This window comes from Bufo gargarizans, chromosome 7, assembly GCF_014858855.1.
Source record: "Bufo gargarizans isolate SCDJY-AF-19 chromosome 7, ASM1485885v1, whole genome shotgun sequence".
Classification (NCBI taxonomy): Eukaryota; Metazoa; Chordata; class Amphibia; order Anura; family Bufonidae; genus Bufo; species Bufo gargarizans.
In genome coordinates this window covers 193,232,080-193,251,612 of record NC_058086.1, presented here as the reverse complement: position 1 = coordinate 193,251,612, position 19,533 = coordinate 193,232,080, and the positions used below count along the sequence as shown (strand labels likewise).

General features: G+C 42.7%; 1 protein-coding gene across 3 annotated transcripts in view; it reads left to right on the top strand.

Moving 5' to 3' along the window:
• The window catches only part of PRICKLE2 (prickle planar cell polarity protein 2), a 249,893-nt gene that overhangs the window by 120,674 nt on the left and 109,686 nt on the right, over positions 1–19,533 (top strand). The window contains exon 1 of one of the 3 annotated variants that reach the window (XM_044300891.1): positions 12,913–13,055. The exons of the other annotated variants lie outside the window; for them this stretch is intronic. Coding sequence (XP_044156826.1) covers positions 12,955–13,055 — 101 coding nt within the window. The 5' untranslated portion in view covers positions 12,913–12,954. Of the gene's footprint in view, positions 1–12,912; positions 13,056–19,533 lie in introns of those variants that run through there. 3 annotated transcript variants of the gene reach the window in all.

The window sequence follows — 19,533 nt, the reverse complement described above, 5'->3', positions numbered from 1 at the left end:
GTATTTCGGGCAATATTATCTGCTCATATTCGGCCAAATGCTTCAGAACTCATTGGACGGCGTCTCACAGTGCAGATGGACAATGACCCAAAGCATACTGCAAAAGCAACCAAAGAGTTTTTTAAGGGAAAGAAGTGGAATGTTATGCAATGGCCAAGTCAATCACCGGACCTGAATCAGATTGAGCATTTCACTTGCTGAAGAGAAAACTGAAGGGAAAATGCCCCAAGAACAAGCAGGAACTGAAGACAGTTGCAGTAGAGGCCTGGCAGAGCATCACCAGGGATGAAACCCAGCGTCTGGTGATGTCTATGCGTTCCAGACTTCAGGCTGTAATTGACTGCAAAGGATTTGCAACCAAGTATTAAAAAGTGAACGTTTGAGTTATAATTATTTTTCTGTCCCATTACTTTTGGTCCCGTAACAAGTGGGAGGCACATATGCAAACTGTTGTAATTCCTGCACCGTTCACCTGATTTGGAGGTAAATACCCTCAAATTAAAGCGGACAGTCTGCAGTTAAAGCACATCTTGCTTGTTTCATTTCAAATCCATTGTGGTGGTGTATAGAGCCAAAAATGTTAGAATTGTGTCGATGTCCCAATATTTATGGACCTGACTGTATATTTGACGCCACATTCCCTTTAATTACATTTGTCGCTATATATAAAAGGCATTATGGTAGGACAATATTCTTTGAAACTCAAGTTTAATACAAAAAATGCATTTATTTTGTATAACTCTGCTACTCAAGATGCATTATATGTCTGTTCCCTAACTTGCTAATGGGCTCCCCATGACTCAGTGCATTCCCTTATGTTCTGTCACGAGAGATTCATGCTGGATCTGAATTGGTAGAAAATTGCTTGTGCTTTTTGCTTGTTTTTTTTGAAATGTCAAGATGGCAGTGTGACCTGCTTTTTATGCGCACCTATTGCTACCACACAGTGGAAGTATTTTGTGGACTATGCAGTTATTACTCTCCAAGTGGAGGCTCTGTCTAAAATTGACTATTTTTCCTTTGGCAAAATTAGCTCTTAAAGCAACGTAAATGTTATTTGCTTCGTATGCAATACAGTACTGCATTTGAAACAGTCTATTAAACCCCATTATCTAGCAAGGGGTATTTTGTCTTAAAATATTGACCTTTCCTGACCAGGTGATTGCTGCAGGAACATGCAAGGAGGCGATCAGCTAGTGTGTGCTCAGCTAGACCATAGACAGGATGACGTGCTATCCGGTAGCTATTTCATTCATAGCTACGTCACAGAGCTGGAGCGCCGAAATCTCGCAATGCGCGAGCTAGCGCATGCGCAGTGTCGGCATCATGTTCATTCCCTGTGCTGGCATCAGCACAGGGAACGAACTACGCATGCGCTAGCTCGCGCATCGTGAGATTTCGGCGCTCCAGCTCTGTGACGTCAGCCAGCAAGGAGGAGATTCGGAGGACGCGGGGCGGTGCTGGGCTCCTTTCCGCTTGACTCCTCTCCGGCTACAGGACTCATATCAGGTAATTTGCATATCACTCAACTGTTTTTTAACTCAATAAAAGCGCAGAGAGCTATGGGACCTGGGTACTGCAGATGTGCTAGCGGCCATCTAGCAGCCCATGTCCCCAGCTCTATGCGCAAAATCCTGGTGACAGGTTCCCTTTAACATTGATGGTCGATCCTCTACCAGTAGTGGGGATCTTCTAAATGCCAGTGCATTCATTCATGGATTACATATGCACAACGGCTCATCCATGTGATCAGTTAATTCATGTACTGTAGCTTGTCCCATTCACTGGTTAGAATAGGCCATCAATGTTATAGTCCCAGAGGACCCCTTTATAGCATTCCTCGAAAGAAAAGTAGGAAATTGTGATCATTATAGATACAGTGGAGCTGTAACCCGGTCTCCGGTCACTACCTCTACTAACCTTTTAGCTCATAATAATAAAGAACTCTCAATTTGAAAGATGGTTCTGTGAAGAGGCATCATTACCCCTTTGTTCTTGAGGGGAGGGTGTCCATGCTCACAGATCGCCACCAATGTGTCATATCAACGATATTATTACTACCCATAGGACTCACGTTTTACAGAACATCGTTGTCTTGGATTTTTATAATTTTTTTGTATTGAAATCATCATGCAGCCTAGATTTTTTTTTTTTGTGTACAATGTCTCTAGTTCTACACTTGTACATCAGTACTGATTGCATTTATATACGATTAAGTTCAGTACCGGGTGTAATTGCCCTTTAAGAGCATTCATTAAATGTCTACTATTTTGTAAAATCATATCTACTGCAAACAAGTCCTAGATTTCGGCCTTTCACATTCGTCTGCCTCCATTTGAATGCTCTCCTTCTGTAAATAAGATGCCTTTCGCTGTGATATGTGCCTTCTACCACCCGTTCTGAATGCAGTCCATCACGACGTGAAGCAGTTTATTATTTGTCTGTGCTATTTATAAGATCTCCTTGATCTGCTTCTTTATACAACAAGAACAATACCCCGGCTCAAACACAGGATGCATATTTATATATATATATATATATATAGTCTGTAGAGACACGATTCCAGGCTCCTGCCAGTCGGAGCGGAGCCTGTCTAATTTATTTTTAGTGCATCCACATTTTCGTATTAAGTTTTTAGTAATATCTTTTATGTTTTTAACCTTTGAGCATATACTGTTTCTCTTCTGAGGGCGGATATGTAAATCATGTATTCATGTGTTACATAATATAAAGGCTTCTACTGCTCATGCATAGCCAGTCCTGCCTGCTTGGCTATCTGCAATAGGAATGAAAGCATTATTCGCAGTGGTATACATTTTATTTTATTTTTTCACAATTGGAGCCAATGGCTGACGTAGGTTGTTGTATGTCTATTCTATGGCATATGTTGGAGGTTTATGTCTGTAGTTATACCTTGTGAAATACGCCCAATATACACAAGTCAAATGTGTCCCAAGAAGGTTTCTCCTAGATACCCAGAGAAAGCGACCCAGTTATACGTCAACAGCATTTCCTAACCAAGACTAGACTGGCAAGATACTGACCAAATGCAAGCCAGAATCGGGATCTTTCTATCATATATTATGGAAAGGCTCCTATGTACAAGGCCATTGGGCACAAGTTATCCTCAAGATAGGCCATCAATATCAGGCCAGTGGGCATCTGACATTGGCACTCCACCAATTTGAAGGGGCCGTGGAGCTCAAGGGAATGCTGCTCCCTTTCACCCGTTCTCTTAATAAGCCACCTACTAGTAGGCCTAGCCTTGAATCTAATTATCCTGCCTAAGACATGGCGTCTTTTTGGCACTAAGCCCTTGGGGCATGCCTCCCCCCCCCCCCCTACCTTCCAGCTATGTCCCAGTTTTTAGATTACAGCAAGTGTTGAGTCAACTCTGCATTTTTTGGAAAAGTACACCATACAGCGCCTGCATATACAAATAGTGAATAGTGCTATACAGTGCCTAAATAATACCATAGCTGGTGCCATGACCTGATTCAAGCTGGCAGAGTGGTGGAGGTGCTGATGCCCAAAATAGCTAGGAAGAATCCAAAACTATACAAAAACAAACCTGGATGGATAAATCAGATGTGTAACGTCTTAGGTAGCACAGGTCATGTATGAAGTGAGGCAAATATAGTGAGGTGAGAACATCATACAAGCTGTCAAACATGGTGGTAGTAGTAGGAAGGTGGGGGATACTTTGATTCTACTGGGCCTGAACAACTTGCCATTATTGGAGCAGTCTTTATTTCTACACTATGTGCTATAATCTTACCATCTATGATCTGGCGTGGTACCTAGCAGCAAGTGTTACATTTCCCTGCACCTCCACCACAGGTGAAATGAGACATTACACAATTCCCATTGAAACCAATAGGTTTTCCTCGTAGTGCATAGCCACCCTGGGTCCTCCATAGAGGAGGATGTTTTTTTATAGCTATTCTTGGCTAATAGATGTGTGTTTTCCTAAACCCTACATGAGTGATTGCTTGCGGTATCTCTCACTTTAATAGTTTCGCGTATACTGTATATTTTTGCTATTTCCTTTCCATACATTTGGGGAATGGAGGGCTTAAAAAGCAAAGAATTACCATTTCAACTCCAAATGACTTCACACTGTACACTAAAAAAAGATACCTGGAGGATAGGGGTTCTTTAGTAGTGGTCTTCAAAGGAGATACAATCTTCTATCAATTTAAGAGCCCCGTGGTTTCTTTTATCTCTGCAGTTTCTTTTTCTCTAAAGTGACTGTGAATGGCTAATCACATGCTCTGAAGAGGTGAGCAGATATACTGTATTATATTCACGGTGGAAATTTGTCCAACACGTCATTTGTGAAGGCCCTCAGGAGCGGAGAGATTAACCACTTGTCAATTAATCAACAATCAGCCACTCATCGTCAAAAACAAAAACACTTATATGATCGTAGAGTGTTTATTGTGTGACGTCTTTGATGCCCTGGGACTATTTGTGTGTGCTAAGATTAGTAGGGTAATACTTTATTCTTTACCTGGTAGGAAGCACTAGTTTGGGATGTCCTGGCTCGGAAATTTCAGGCTGTTGCAGCAAGCCTAGGTTGGGATTCCTATTTCCAGGGTGAAACTGGTTGATCTGTATGATTTTGTAATACACAGAGCAGCAGCAGATAGTGATGACATCGTGTTTCTCCCTGTAATTGATGTAGGCATAGGTAGTGTTGCCTCCCTGTTTCTCCATGTAAATGATGTAGGCATAGGTAGTACTGCCTCCCTGTTTCTCTCTGTGAATGATGTAGACATAGGTAGTACTGCCTTCCTGTTTCTCCCTTTTTCTCCCTATAAATGACACAGGCACAGGTAGTATTATTTTCTTGTCTTTCATTGTAAATTTGAAAGTAGCCTAATGTATGCACAGATAATACCACCTCCTTTTTTCTCTCTATACATAATGTATGCACAGGTAGTACTATGTCCTTCTCTTTCATTGCTAATAATGTAGACACAGATAATACTGTCTCCCTGTTTCTGCCTGTAAATTACATAGGCACAGATAGTACTGTCTACCTGTTTCTGCCTGTAAACGATGTAGGTACAGGTTGTACCATGTCCTTACCTCTTATTGTAAATGTTAAAAGCTTAGATAGTACTGCCTTCCTGTTTCTCTTTGTAAGACTGGCCATAGACACTACAAGGAAATTTCCCGGTGGGCCGATGCCCATGGGGCCACCTGAGCCCTCCTAATGGCTGATAGCCTGGTACATAACGATCTGATGCTCTCAGCACACAGGTGCCTTCCTGAATTCAACTCTGTCACCGTTCTCAGAATTATATGCTGCACTGTGGTGTTTGGATTTGCTGAGGCGGTATTTTGTGCTTCACTACGGTATTGCTGATCCTGCCTACTTCTGTTGTCCCTGCCTAATTCTAACGTCCTACTTTCTGTCAATTTAGACTCGCCTACAACATGGAGCCACATTTAGGTTTTTTTCCAGGGGCACATTAAGTTCCCAGTCCACCCCTGCTTCTCTGTCTCAGTAATGCACCCCTCTCCCTTCCTTAATATGCAAAGTCCTAAAGAAGCACTCTGGGATTTTCTAACTTTACCTCCATTGGAAAACTATCGTACATCAGATAAAGATATTGTAGCCCATGCTTTTACCGTGCGCTATATTGCAGAATTCTTTGCTGCCTTCCCGTCCACCGTTATAGTATCACATGACCTGCAGTACGACTACACAGTGCTGTGTGGACCAAATGTCAGTCTCAAGGTAAGTCCCATAGGAGTGTATAGAGAAACTGACTTCTAATCCACACATAAGACACTATAGGATTTGGATAGTCAGAGCACGGGTCATGCAACATAATGGCGGAGCTTATAACTTTTGGGTTTTGATTAGTTCAGGCTAGAGAAGGTTATTTTTATAATTCTGTGAACACACCTTTTGGAATAACATTTCAGATACTTCTATTTGTGCAGCAGTAGCTGTTAGTGCCGCTGCGAGGTCGGTCTGCTGTGCTTAGGCTACTTTTACACTATCCTTAATATTTTCCGGTATTGAGTTCCGTGATAGGGTCTCAATACCGGAAAAAAAAAACAATTCCGTTTTGTCTCCATTCATTGTCAATAGGGACAACATGTAACTGAACAGAACGGAATGCTCCAAAATGCATTCCGTTCTCATACCGGAGAGCAAGCATCAGCATGCTGCGATTTGCTTTCCGTCCTGGGATGCGGAACAAGTCAAGGGGTACGGATCCGTTTTCTCTGGCGCAATCTGACACAATAAAAAAAAGGATCCGTCCCCCATTGACTTTCAGTGAAGTTCATCATGGATCCGTCTTGGCAATGTTAATGATAATACAACCAGATCCGTTCATAACGGATGCAGATGGTTGTATTGTATTAATGGAAGCGTTTTTTGCTGAACCCTGCCGGATCCACCAAAAGCGCTAGTGTGAAAGTAGCCTTACACTGCATGCATATTTGATGTCTAGCTGTGACGCCAGGTACAAACCACTGTTGTTTCAGAATTGTTTTTGTTCTTTGCAATTTTTAGTAGTTTGATTTCTACGTCTGACAGAAAAACGATATCCGAACACAGCGGTGGTCAAACATGGTGCTTCTTGTATAGTATCTCAATTATGACTTCCTAGTAGAGCTACACGTAAATAAAAGAAGCTATGAGAGTCATCCTCAACATAGGCTAGGTTGAGTGTGTACTGAGTTCACTTCATCATCACTCCCATCTTCCGTACATAGCATGATCTGTCCTAATGACAGATACTCCAGTGGCCTTTGTTTACAAAGTTCAATCACCGTGGGAATATTTCTTCTTCTAGGGATCATTTTTAGGACAACCCCTGTCCATATGCCCCCCCCTTCTATCGGACCCCGAACTGAGAGCTGCTGTGCAAAAACGACTCCTATTCTAGCAGACTAGATTCGCCCATATCTTACATGGATGGCCATGGATCTTTATGGTTATCATGTAATACTACATTTCTCCCGCAGTGGCCGCTACAAAGACAATGCCTTGCTGGCTTCGATTTCCTTCGAGAATCAGCTTGCCAGGACCCAGACTTACATCCGATCACAATATACACTCACCTAAAGAATTATTAGGAACACCTGTTCTATTTCTCATTAATGCGATTATCTAGTCAACCAATCACATGGCAGTTGCTTCAATGCATGTAGGGTTGTGGTCCTGGTCAAGACAATCTCCTGAACTCCAAACTGAATGTCAGAATGGGAAAGAAAGGTGATTTAAGCAATTTTGAGCGTGGCATGGTTGTTGGTGCCAGACGGGCCGGTCTGAGTATTTCACAATCTGCTCAGTTACTGGGATTTTCACGCACAACCATTTCTAGGGTTTACAAAAAATGGTGTGAAAAGGGAAAAACATCCAGTATGCGGCAGTCCTGTGGGCGAAAATGCCTTGTTGATGCTAGAGGTCAGAGGAGAATGGGCCAACTGATTCAAGCTGATAGAAGAGCAACGTTGACTGAAATAACCACTCGTTACAACCGAGGTCTGCAGCAAAGCATTTGTGAGGCCACAACATGCACAACCTGGAGGCGGATGGGCTACAACAGCAGAAGACCCCACCGGGTACCACTCATCTCCACTACAAATAGGAAAAAGAGGCTACAATTTGCACAAGCTCACCAAAATTGGACTGTTGAAGACTGGAAAAATGTTGCCTGGTCTGATGAGTCTCGATTTCTGTTGAGACATTCAAATGAGTCAGAATTTGGCGTAAACAGAATGAGAACATGTATCCATCATGCCTTGTTACCACTGTGCAGGCTGGTGGTGGTGGTGTAATGGTGTGGGGGATGTTTTCTGGGCACACTTTAGGCCCCTTAGTGCCAATTGGCCATCGTTTAAATGCCACGGGCTACCTGAGCATTGTTTCTGATCATGTCCATCCCTTCATGACCACCATGTACCCATCCTCTGATGGCTACTTCCAGCAGGATAATGCACCATGTCACAAAGCTCGAATTATTTCAAATTGGTTTCTTGAACATGACAATGAGTTCACTGTACTAAAATGGCCCCCACAGTCACCAGATCTCAACCCAATAGAGCATCTTTGGGATGTGGTGGAACGGGAGCTTCGTGCCCTGGATGTGCATCCCTCAAATCTCCATCAACTGCAAGATGCTATCCTATCAATATGGGCCAACATTTCTAAAGAATGCTATCAGCACCTTGTTGAATCAATGCCACGTAGAATTAAGGCAGTTCTGAAGGCAAAAGGGGGTCCAACACCGTATTAGTATGGTGTTCCTATAATTCTTTAGGTGAGTGTATATGCTGGAATAAATAGTATACAGTAAACATGAAAATATATAACATTGCATATAAAACATTAAACAATTGCAGATGCCCCCAGGCCTGCAGGACTGTAGTTGTATTTTGATTAGGCAACCTATTGAAGGACCAAAACCCTCTCAAAAATCCATAGCACATCCTTAAAAGTTTAAAAAAGCGAGGTTAAAATTTTTTGGCCCTAGGTTTTATTTTTCTGCGCTAAGAGTTCATTCAATGTGTAATTTTTATGTGGACGTTCCCTTTAAAGCAGCGTGTGAAGCCATGTGAGGAGTGTCGGGCATTCTGCCTGCAATAGATGATGGCCTGACAGGAGATAAAGCAGAAGCCTATTTGGAAAGCACAGACTTGCAGAACAAGATTGAACACTTCAGGATTTCAGTCCACTCTTCTTTTTACCAGGTGACTTCTAGCTGCAGGATGAGTAAGAGCAGAATTCCCGCTGATAATTGTATTGGATAGAACTTGGCACAATGATCCTTCTCCCTTTGACGTCAATATTGTTTCATATATTTGCCCTCTCAGCCTCGTTCTCCTGGCCGGAGTGTGAAAATTGACCGCTTTAATCGTGAAAGGGATGAAAGAAAATTATAAGTGTCCAAGAGAAAGTGCTGAGGCCTGAACTGTAAAAGGGTCACTTCCATTAATTCCTCATCTCTGTACGAACTGATTAATGGACAAGTGGATGGGACCCAATTGCTTAAAATAGCCAGACGATGATGAAGAGCGGCCGCGCTGCGAGAGCCAAGTGATTCTACAAGTGCAGCCTTTCTGCTAATGTCATTTATGGCAGACGAGCAGTTATACAGATTCTCCCAGTGGTTTTCTAAGGCTATTTGCTAAAAATGTCTTAAAATGTAAGAAATTCATCTTAAAGGGATATTAAATATAACGTGTATCTTCTCTCTAATCTTAAATGTATTCTCTATCTTCTCTTAAATCTTAATTTTATTATACCTTCTTTTCTCCCTGGTCAGTTGGAGTGAAAGCGACTGTAGTCTTTTCTCAGTCTATGGAAAGTCCAAAAACAAATTGCTAGTTCAATGATCATGGCTTTGCTGATGATGTATTTTTTTTTTTTTATTGTTTAAAGGGCCATAAAGGGTTAAAATAAATAAAAACCAGCATAACTCACCGATCCACCGCCACTACTTTGGTCCCTGTTGCTCTCTTCACTTCCTGGTTACAGCACAAGAAATGGGTTGGAGTGCCCCCTTAGCCAGTCATCAGGGGCAGTGGGGACCGGAGCAGTAAAGTAAAGTAGGGGAAAGTAATCAGTGAGGCAAGTAATAAGTGTTTCTTTATTTTTAACTTTTTGTACCGTGACTCCCGTTTAAAAAAAAAAAAAGAAGGATATCCCTGGCACACCCACTTCAAAAAGGTTTTAAAAGCTTTTGTTTTTTCAAAAAAGAAAAAAATATCCTGGAGAACCCCTATAAGTTTTAAATGACATATGTCCAGATTATTGCTTCTATGAAGTTGCTTATTCAGTTTTTAAACTGAAAAATTCCAATCAAATTCCAAATTAGAACAACCTAATTTATAAAAGCGAGAATACTCATAGTCTGTTAAAACTATTGGTTGTACTAGGCCCCACCCATGATCAACTGTAACTCCTCCCATGCATACAAATGCTAAAATGGCAATTTATTATGGCAGAGAGACCTTTAAGGATCTGATAAGATCTCACCAAAAAAATCTAATCAAATTCCAAATTAGAACAACCTAATTTATAAAAGCAAGATTACTCATAGTCTGTTAAAACTATTTGTTATTCTAGGCCCCACCCATGATCAACTGTAACTCCTCCCATGCTTACAAATGCTGAAAGGCAATTTATTATGGCAGAGAGACCTTTAAGGATCTGATAAGATGTCACCTGTGAATCTTTGGTGTCTTATATTTCTTACTCTTTACTGTTCAGACATTGGCTAAGACATTCAGAGGACAGAGCTCCACATTGGCGGGAAACAGTTTGACAACGGAAGCTGTATAGTGAGACTTACATATACAGTATGGTCTGGCTTCCATGCAGATTGTGCTTTAGGACAGGTTCCACAATCCAGTAGCTAAGGGAATGGGACCAACTGGCGCTGGGACCTATCTTCAAGGGCCCCATAGCAACCACATAGCTCATAGCCTATCTCTATGGTGTGTGTGCCCTTGTAGATTATATCTACTTTTATCATTGCTCAGTAAGATAAGTCGTAGTGATTAACGAAGTCCAGTCTTGCAGAACTGATTACCGCTGCGATTCCCAGGGCCACCTGGTGGTGTTTTAACAGAGATGCGGATATGAGTGAAAGTACATGAGCAGATTGCTGCTGCAGTTACATTGATCTAATCATTGCAATGCTTGCTATACAGCCCCAATATCTAGTAATTTCATAAGAATCTAAATAATCACTTTTTCTGGACTGGGGGGGGGGGGGTAGGCATGTCAGCACAAGGAGAACATACAGATTCCATGGACATGTTCATTAATAGAAAGGGTTAACAGAATAATGCCTTATTCACATGTCAGTGTTCAGTCAGTGATTTACATCAGTGATTGTGAGCCAATACCAGGATTGAAACCTTCAAAGAGATAAGGTACAAGGGAAATATCTGCGCTTGTGTTTTGTTTAAGCCCGCATCTGGTTTTAGCTAAAAAATCATTGATTGAAATCACTGACCGAACACTGACAGTGTGACCCTGGGTTCACACCTGAGCGTTTTACAGCGCGTTCAAACGCGCTGTAAAACGCTCAAGACATGAAATCCAATGCTTCCCTATGGGAATGGTTCACACCTGGGCGTTTTACAGCGCGTACGAACGCGCTGTAAAACGCCCGACGCTCAAACAAGTACTTGAGCTTCTTTGGGGCGTTTTGACGCGCGTTTGTGGCCATAGGACACTGCAGTCAATGACACAAACGCGCGTCAAACGCGCGTTCACTATTACAGAAACGCGCGTCAGAAACGCGCGTCAAAAACGTGCGTTTGACGCGCGTTTGGGAAACGCTCAGGTGTGAACCCAGGGTGAATGAGGCATAAGGCATAAGGGCTCATGCACACGATCGTATGTATTTTGCGGTCTGCAAAAATGGTTCCGCATATGGTTCACAAAAAATAAATAAACGGACACGGAAAGAAAATACGTTCATGTGCATGAGCCCTGTGGCTGTTAATTCCTGTTATTTCTGCAAAATACGGATGATGTCTGCGTTGCATCCGTTTTGTTTTCTTCTGCAGACCCATTGACTTCGGTTGATCTGTGGTCTGCATTTTGCGGCCAAGTATAGGAAATGTTCTATCTTTTTGCGGAAAGGACATATGGATGTGGAAACCGCACAGATGATCCATGTGCTTTCCGCACCCGTATGTCCTGCCTGCAAAATATAAAACATGTCCTATTCTTTGCCGCAAAATGCGGTCCAGGGACCCATTAAAGTACTAACGGAGGAAAAACGGGCACCATCCATATTTTGCGGATACGCGTTTGGCAGACCGCAAAATACATACGGTCGTGCATGCGGCCTTATTCAATTTTTATTCAACTATGAATGGTATGGACCTATTTCTCTCATTCATTTCTATGGGTCTGCAAAAAAAAGACAATGTTAGGGTGGGTTCACGTCAGCGTTATGTATTCCATTATGGCTTTCCGTTATAACGGAAAATAACGGAATCCATAAGACGGAAGGACGGATCCGTTCTTCTGCCTATAGACTTGTATTTTGATGGAATGCAAAACGGAAGCCTTTAAGAGGCATTCCGTTTTGCTCCGTCCTAATAGAAGTCTATGGGAATCATAACGGATCTGTCTAGTTCCCGCTATGCAAAACGGAAAACAAAGTCCTGGACACCGGAGAGACGGATCCGGTATTTCAATGCATTTGTCAAACGAATCCGCATCTGGATCCGGAAACAAATAGTATCTGTTTGCACACGGATTTCCTGATCCGGCAGGCAGTTCCGGATGCCGGATTCCTCTAACGCAAGTGTGAAAGTACCCTTAATGAGGTGGCGTTTTTGGGTCATTGGCATTAGGTCGCAGCACAGTGAAGCTTCTTGGTGTATTTTTCTGGCATTTAGTCATCTCCTTCTCTATAGGGAAAAAAGGTTCACACAGTTGTTTAGAAAAAGTGCAACTAAAAACGCCTCAAAAACCGCATGCAGTATCGAAAAAATATGAGCAGTTTCTATGGCATTTTTTTTTTTTACTGGACGATAAAAATATCAAAGCAAAATCATGTGCGTAGGACCCAAAATGCAGTAAATGTGGATCAGACCTGACGTGAAGGATCGGGATCCTAAATTACGTCTAAAAATAATTTATAATTTTATACTCGTGGTTGTGTTTATTCATAGAAGCTGCACTTATGAAAGAGTTAAGGGCGACTGGAAGTATGAGCGCCTTAGGATTTAGTTTTCCACCTATTTGCCGTGTCTTGAGTGGGTGGAGATCTTCAAGTCACTTTCGAGAGTTTCTGCACAGTAATGACCTAACTGATTTCCCTGTGTGCTGAAAGCCAGCCTAAATGGCATTCGGTGGAAGAATGCTCCCCCACAGCTGGCTGAGCGCCCCCCACGGGCCCCAACAGGCGTTTTACTGTACTCTGCAAACTCCACACTTTTCTCATTAGAACGACAATGAGAAAGGGATTTGATGCCACTCATCTTCTATTGCCGAGCAGCCATGGCGAGGCTGAAGTCACCCTGAAATGTGGCGCTGAGCGATTTTCCCAGCTGTGGTAAGTCGAATGTTTTCACTTACGGGTCATACGAAGTTCTAACCACAGGTCGTATGTTCATACTTTTTACATTCTCATAAATAGTAAGGTCAGTGAGTGACAGAGTATTATTATACACAGACCTCAAGCTCGTGTGCCTACTGCCTGACATTGTGCAGATAAAACATATGCTTTTTATCCTGGATCGCTTTGCAGTCCTTAAAGGGGGTTGTGTCACAAAACATATTCTACAGTTTTAAAACCAGCACCTGGATCTGAATACTTTTGGAACTGCATGTAATTACAAATTTAGTTTAGCCAGTGAGCTATTTATTAAAATGTATCTGTATAGCGCCACCTGCTGTTTCTTGTTTTTCTTATTTTTGTCCGTCACACTGAGCTGGTCGAACGGGCTCAGTTTATATCTTCAACTGTCACCAGCCATATGTGCTTCTAGAAGCTATGGCAGATACAGGGAGAGAGATGCAGCAAAAAGGACACGCCCCCTGAGCTGCCAGGCTGCAAATAATCTAGCAACTGGAGCAGTGAGTGTGGACATCTTTGGACTCATGTGAGGTACAGGGCTGGTTCTAGCATGTGCTATATGACGTCTGATTTTCATTTTTTACATCAATCATGGCGTAAACCCTTTAAGGCAGGGGTGTACAACCTGTGGCCCAGGTGCCACGTGCAGCCCTCGATATCATTCTGTGCAGCCCCCAACCATCTGGTAACAGACATGTATGTCTATGTGTTGTGGCTGCTCACATGCATTTTTCATGTATTCTCCCATTAGATGGGAATCCTGGAGGTGTAACCAGTCATTTATAGTATATACTGTATGTGCAATACACCATAAATACAGTATTTCAGTTGGTAATACCCCTTTAACTTTTATTTTCAGCACTTAGGATTCCTTCAGTCTGACAATGTGGCCCCCAACCAGAAAAGGTTGTGCACCCCTGCTTTAAAGGGTTTCTCCAGGAATTAAGAAAATTAAAATACTTAAATATTACTTTATTATAAATATATTCCCAAATACCTTTCATTAGTTATAATGGCTCATTTTGTCTAGGGAGCAATGATTAGGAGAAACAAAATGGCCGATGTCCTATTAGTGCACACAGAACCTGTCCTAATCACACGGGAGGATAAGTTACTTCACAACACTGAGGTAAAAAGCCGCCTCATCCTCCTCTCTGCTCTGTTTGTCAGGGGTTATGGTCCTGAATACTGTTTAATATGATCTTCAGCTGATTCTCTGTAGGAATGGAGTTCATGAGGAGACATGAAGTACAGAGAGAAGGTGGGGATGTGACTGTGTCCTGCTATGTGATTAGGACAGGTTCTGTGTGCACTAATAGGACGGTGGCCATTTTGTTTCTCCTAATGATTGCTCCCCAGACAAATGGAGCCATTATAATTAATGAAAGATATTTGGGAATATATTTATAATAAAGTAATATTTAGTTATTTTCATTTTCTTAATTCCCGGAGAACATCTTACTATTACGTGGAGAGTTCTGTATGGAATATCTGCAGCGTAATACAGTACCAGATAAGTAAATGAGATTTTGAAAATCTCATTCACATGGTGCCGAAAATTCTAAAGCGGAAATTGACTTTTGCAGATTTTGAAATCCGAAGCATGTCAACTGTTTGTTCTGATTTTCAGTACAGATTTCACTATGTGCAATGCAGAGGGGGAAATCTGGGGGAAGTCCACGTCAGAATCCGCCAGTAACACGAATGCAGCAAAAAACGCGCAAAGATCCGTGCAGAAAAACCACATAAACTACACTGCTGTGTCCAGGACACAGGCAGGCTTTAAGCGCCCAGGGTATGTTCACATACAGTTTCTTAGGCTTGGACTTTGGTGTGGATTCTGCACCCAGAAACCTCTCCGGAAACGCTTGCAAATCGTCTCCGTTAATTTCAAACGGAAACAGCTTGTTAGTTTATATAGAACAGTTTTTTTTTTTCCGCTCTCAGATTTAAAAAACACAGCATGGTAAAGAGAAGGGACATGTTCATTCTATCCACATCCACATCCAAACTTTCCTTTGAAATGGGAAGGATCAAAAACCACATTAAAAAAAGCAACAAAAACTTGTCGGAATAGAAAACCTATTTAAAAAACTAAGAGGAATCCTGAAAAAGATTCTGCACCAGTTTTCTTTTCAGCACACAAAGAACTCTGTGTGAACATACCCTTAGGCCTCTTTTACACGTTCTTGATGAGATCCATGACAGTTAGTTGTCCATCCATGAAGATGTCCCTTTTTTTTTTATCTCTCTGTGTTTGTTCCATGTCCGTTTTTTGATCTCTCTGTGTCATCCGTATTCCATGGACACTGCTAGGCTGAAAATTAATTTCTAGAGCATCTCCTACCAATGGTTTGAGAAAACCCTTGACCAAACACAGATGGCATCCGAGTTGTGTCTGTGGATTTCACAGACCCATAGACTATAATGTGTGTGAGGGGTCTGTAGTCACTGGCAAAATAGGGCGTGACCTTGCACCCATGGCCCTTGGAGAACCACCGATGCGTGGAATACACACATTAAAGTCAATAGGGGGGATTTTCTCACTCCCCCCACGCCAGTTTTGTGGCGATAAAAAGTAAAAAAAAAACTTTTTGCTACTTTTTTAGTAGCAACTGGCATTTTTACGCCATCCTTGCCTGGCTTCTGAAAATTGGGCAAGGCAAGGCCTCCGGCCACAAAGCTGCCATAGATATCACTCTGGTTCACGGACTGCCGGAGGAGGCATGCCTTGTCATAAATTAAATGTCTGCTTCGGCTGCGCGGGCCCTTTCAAGATCGGTGCAGCACGCGCCGGTCTTGATAAATCAGGGCCAGTGGATACGTGTGCTGTCAGTGGAGACCACGGTCAGCACACGTCTATGATTCACCGACGTGTAAGGCTTCGTCCACATTTCCGCTTTTCACTGACGTGTGCTGTCCGCATTTTCTGCAGACAGCACACGTAGCCAATGATTTAAATGTGTCTGTTCACATTTCAGTATTTTTTTACAGACCGTGGGTCAGTAAAGAAATCACGAAGACATGCACTACTTTGATCCATGATGCGGACCATGCACGCCCATTGAAGTCTATGGGCCTGTGAAAATCACGGACACAACACAGATGGCATACGTGTTGTGTCCGTGTTGCATCAGTTTTTTCACTGAAGACTGATAGGAGATTCTTTGGAAATAAATTTTCAGCTGAGCAATGTCAGTGAATTACGGATGACACACGGATGGTAAAAACGCACACATGGACTAACTACGGATCCTTCACGGACATCTTTACCGACGAAACACGTACACTTTTATGGACGGACGTGAACACTGACACGGAAATGTGGACGAGGCCTAAAAGGCCTTAGAGCTCATTGTTGTTCTTTTATTTTTTTTTGTTCTCTCAGTCGGTGCAATAAAAAGGGCCCCCATCGCGTATTTCCATCCGGGAATTCAGGTTAAAGAGACTCTCCATCTGCATCGTAATCGAGGGCGGCTCAGCTGTCGCCAGGATTTGCATGGACGCACAAAGTTTTCATCATAAAACCTCTGACAGCTGTGTTCAATAATGTTATTTTTAGGGAGCACTGCTGTGTGAGAGTATCGGGGAGATGGCCGACGTGTGTCAGCTGCAGGACATATACAGGCCCAGGGGTCCATTCCTTACATTTTACGGCTACAGTTTATAGCTTTGGTAGTTTATTTAAGTGACGGCCTTTTAAAATGGATTGTGCAACCTTATTCTGTAATGTATCGCCTTAGAAAATATCAGGGGCCTAGTATATAAACAGGGCAGGCATGGAGGGCAGCAGTTGCCCACAGCAACCAAACAGATCTCTTCTTTCATAGTCTAAGCTGCTCTAAAAACATGAAACCTGGTATCTGATTGGTTGCTATGGTGAGCTGCTCCTCGCTATGTCAGCACTAATGTTTATACATGGAGCTTGACAGTATGGTTGCTATGCAGTTTCTGCTTAGCAACCAGTCTATCTCTGGTTACTCAACCTTTTAGCTGAAGGCACGATTGCCACTCAAGTGTGGGGCATTTACATAACTGGGGGGAATTCACAAGAGAGGAAATATTATATGCAGTAAGCCCTTGAGGATCTGTAGCAGAGGATAGGAGTGGTAGTGGCTAAAAGATGTGTCACAGTGGTTTTCCTCAGGGGGTTGCTCCATAGGGCCGGTGAAGCTCGGGGAACTGCCTGTAGTTGAGGCTACTCCCTGATGGTAGTTTGGGGTGCCCTTGAAATTGGTGGTTGTATGGCGTAGTCCCAAATTTGCCGCCAACAAGTGGGTGTTTCTAGGCGAGTTTGGGGCTTTCTCAGGGCGGGGCCTATATGCCACAATTTTAAAAAGTCAAATGTTGGTAAGTATGATATAGGTGTCTGGTAGGAGGTGTAGTAATGTAATAGCCAGTGTATGGTGTGGTAGGAGTCAGGAAACCAGGCCAGTGGTAGAAGAATAAAACTCTCTTTTTACTTGTGTGGAAACTAGGAGTTGTAGTACATCCAAAATCGTCTGTCCACAGTGCTTTCCCAGATGTCAATGAATGGGTTTGGCAAAGCTGGAACTAATGGCCCTCCTTATACATTTTCTTGCTAAAGTCTCTCTTAATAGAATGGCTGTAAGCTATATTCTATCAATAACGACTGCAATTGTCACGGTGGTGTGCAGGTCAAAATATACGACTGGCTAAGTCATTACTGAGGTATTTAGGGTGTTTTAACCTGTTACCCCTTGACAGCAGCAGCATCTGGAAAGCTTTGCGCAGGTTATGCTGAGTTCACACTTCAGTTATTTGGTCAGTCATTTCCATCAGTTATTCTGAGCCAAAACCAGTAGTGAATCCTACTTAGGTGTAATGATTTAATTTGTACCTATTCTGTGTTTTTGACCCGCCCCTGGTTTTGGCTAACTGCGACTGCTTAAACTCCTGTGCGACAATGTTTTGTTGCATGGGCATTTTTGCGCTATGCTCACCAGCATTACACCTGGAAACAGCTGTGAAGGTGGAGTGAAAACTACTCCAGTCAGGGGCTGGAGTCGTTTTTACTTTACAGGAGCACGAACTGCCGACGGTGTACCTAATTTATAAAAAAAAGGCCTGAGCCTCATCATAAATTAGACTCTTTCTCCAGCAGCTCAGGGGGCAAACAAAAACCAAAGTAAGGTAAGTTTTTGTAAATGACCCCCAGTGAGGGAAGAGGCACCCAGACCATATTACGATTTAAAAAAGAAAGCCTTTGAACCAAAAATTGCACCTTAAGGGTGAAAAAACAGCACTGACAAAAACACCGTCATAGACTGGAATATCTAGAACTACAGTCGTGGCCAAAAGTTTTGAGAATTACATAAATATTGGAAATTGGAAAAGTTGCTGCTTAAGTTTTTATAATAGCAATTTGCATATACTCCAGAATGTTATGAAGAGTGAGATCAGATGAATTGCATAGTCCTTCTTTGCCATGAAAATTAACTTAATCCCCCAAAAAACTTTCCACTGCATTTCATTGCTGTCATTAAAGGACCCGCTGAGATCATTTCAGTAATCGTCTTGTTAACTCAGGTGAGAATGTTGACTAGCACAAGGCTGGAGATCATTATGTCAGGCTGATTGGGTTAAAATGGCAGACTTGACCTGTTAAAAGGAGGGTGATGCTTGAAATCATTGTTCTTCCATTGTTAACCATGGTGACCTGCAAAGAAACGCGTGCAGCCATCACTGCGTTGCATAAACATGGCTTCACAGGCAAGGATATTGTGGCTACTAAGATTGCACCTCAATCAACAATTTATAGGATCATCAAGAACTTCAAGGAAAGAGGTTCAATTCTTGTTAAGAAGGCTTCAGCGCGTCCAAGAAAGTCCAGCAAGCGCCAGGATCGTCTCCTAAAGAGGATTCAGCTGCGGGATCGGAGTGCCACCAGTGCAGAGCTTGGCAGCAGGCAGGTGTGAGCGCATCTGCACGCACAGTGAGGCGAAGACTTTTGGAAGATGGCCTGGTGTCAAGAAGGGCAGCAAAGAAGCCACTTCTCTCCAAAAAAACCCATCAGGGACAGATTGATCTTCTGCAGAAAATATGGTGAATGGACTGCTGAGGACTGGGGCAAAGTCATATTCTCCGATGAAGCCTCTTTCCGATTGTTTGGGGCATCAGGAAAAAGGCTTGTCCGGAGAAGAAAAGGTGAGCGCTACCATCAGTCCTGTGTCATGCCAACAGTAAAGCATCCTGAGACCATTCATGTGTGGGGCTGCTTCTCATCCAAGGGAGTGGGCTCACTCACAATTTTGCCCAAAAACACAGCCATGAATAAAGAATGGTACCAAAACACCCTCCAACAGAAACTTCTTCCAACAATCCAACAACGGTTTGGTGAAGAACAATGCATTTTCCAGCATGATGGAGCACCGTGCCATAAGACAAAAGTGATAACTAAGTGGCTCGGGGACCAAAACGTTGACATTTTGGG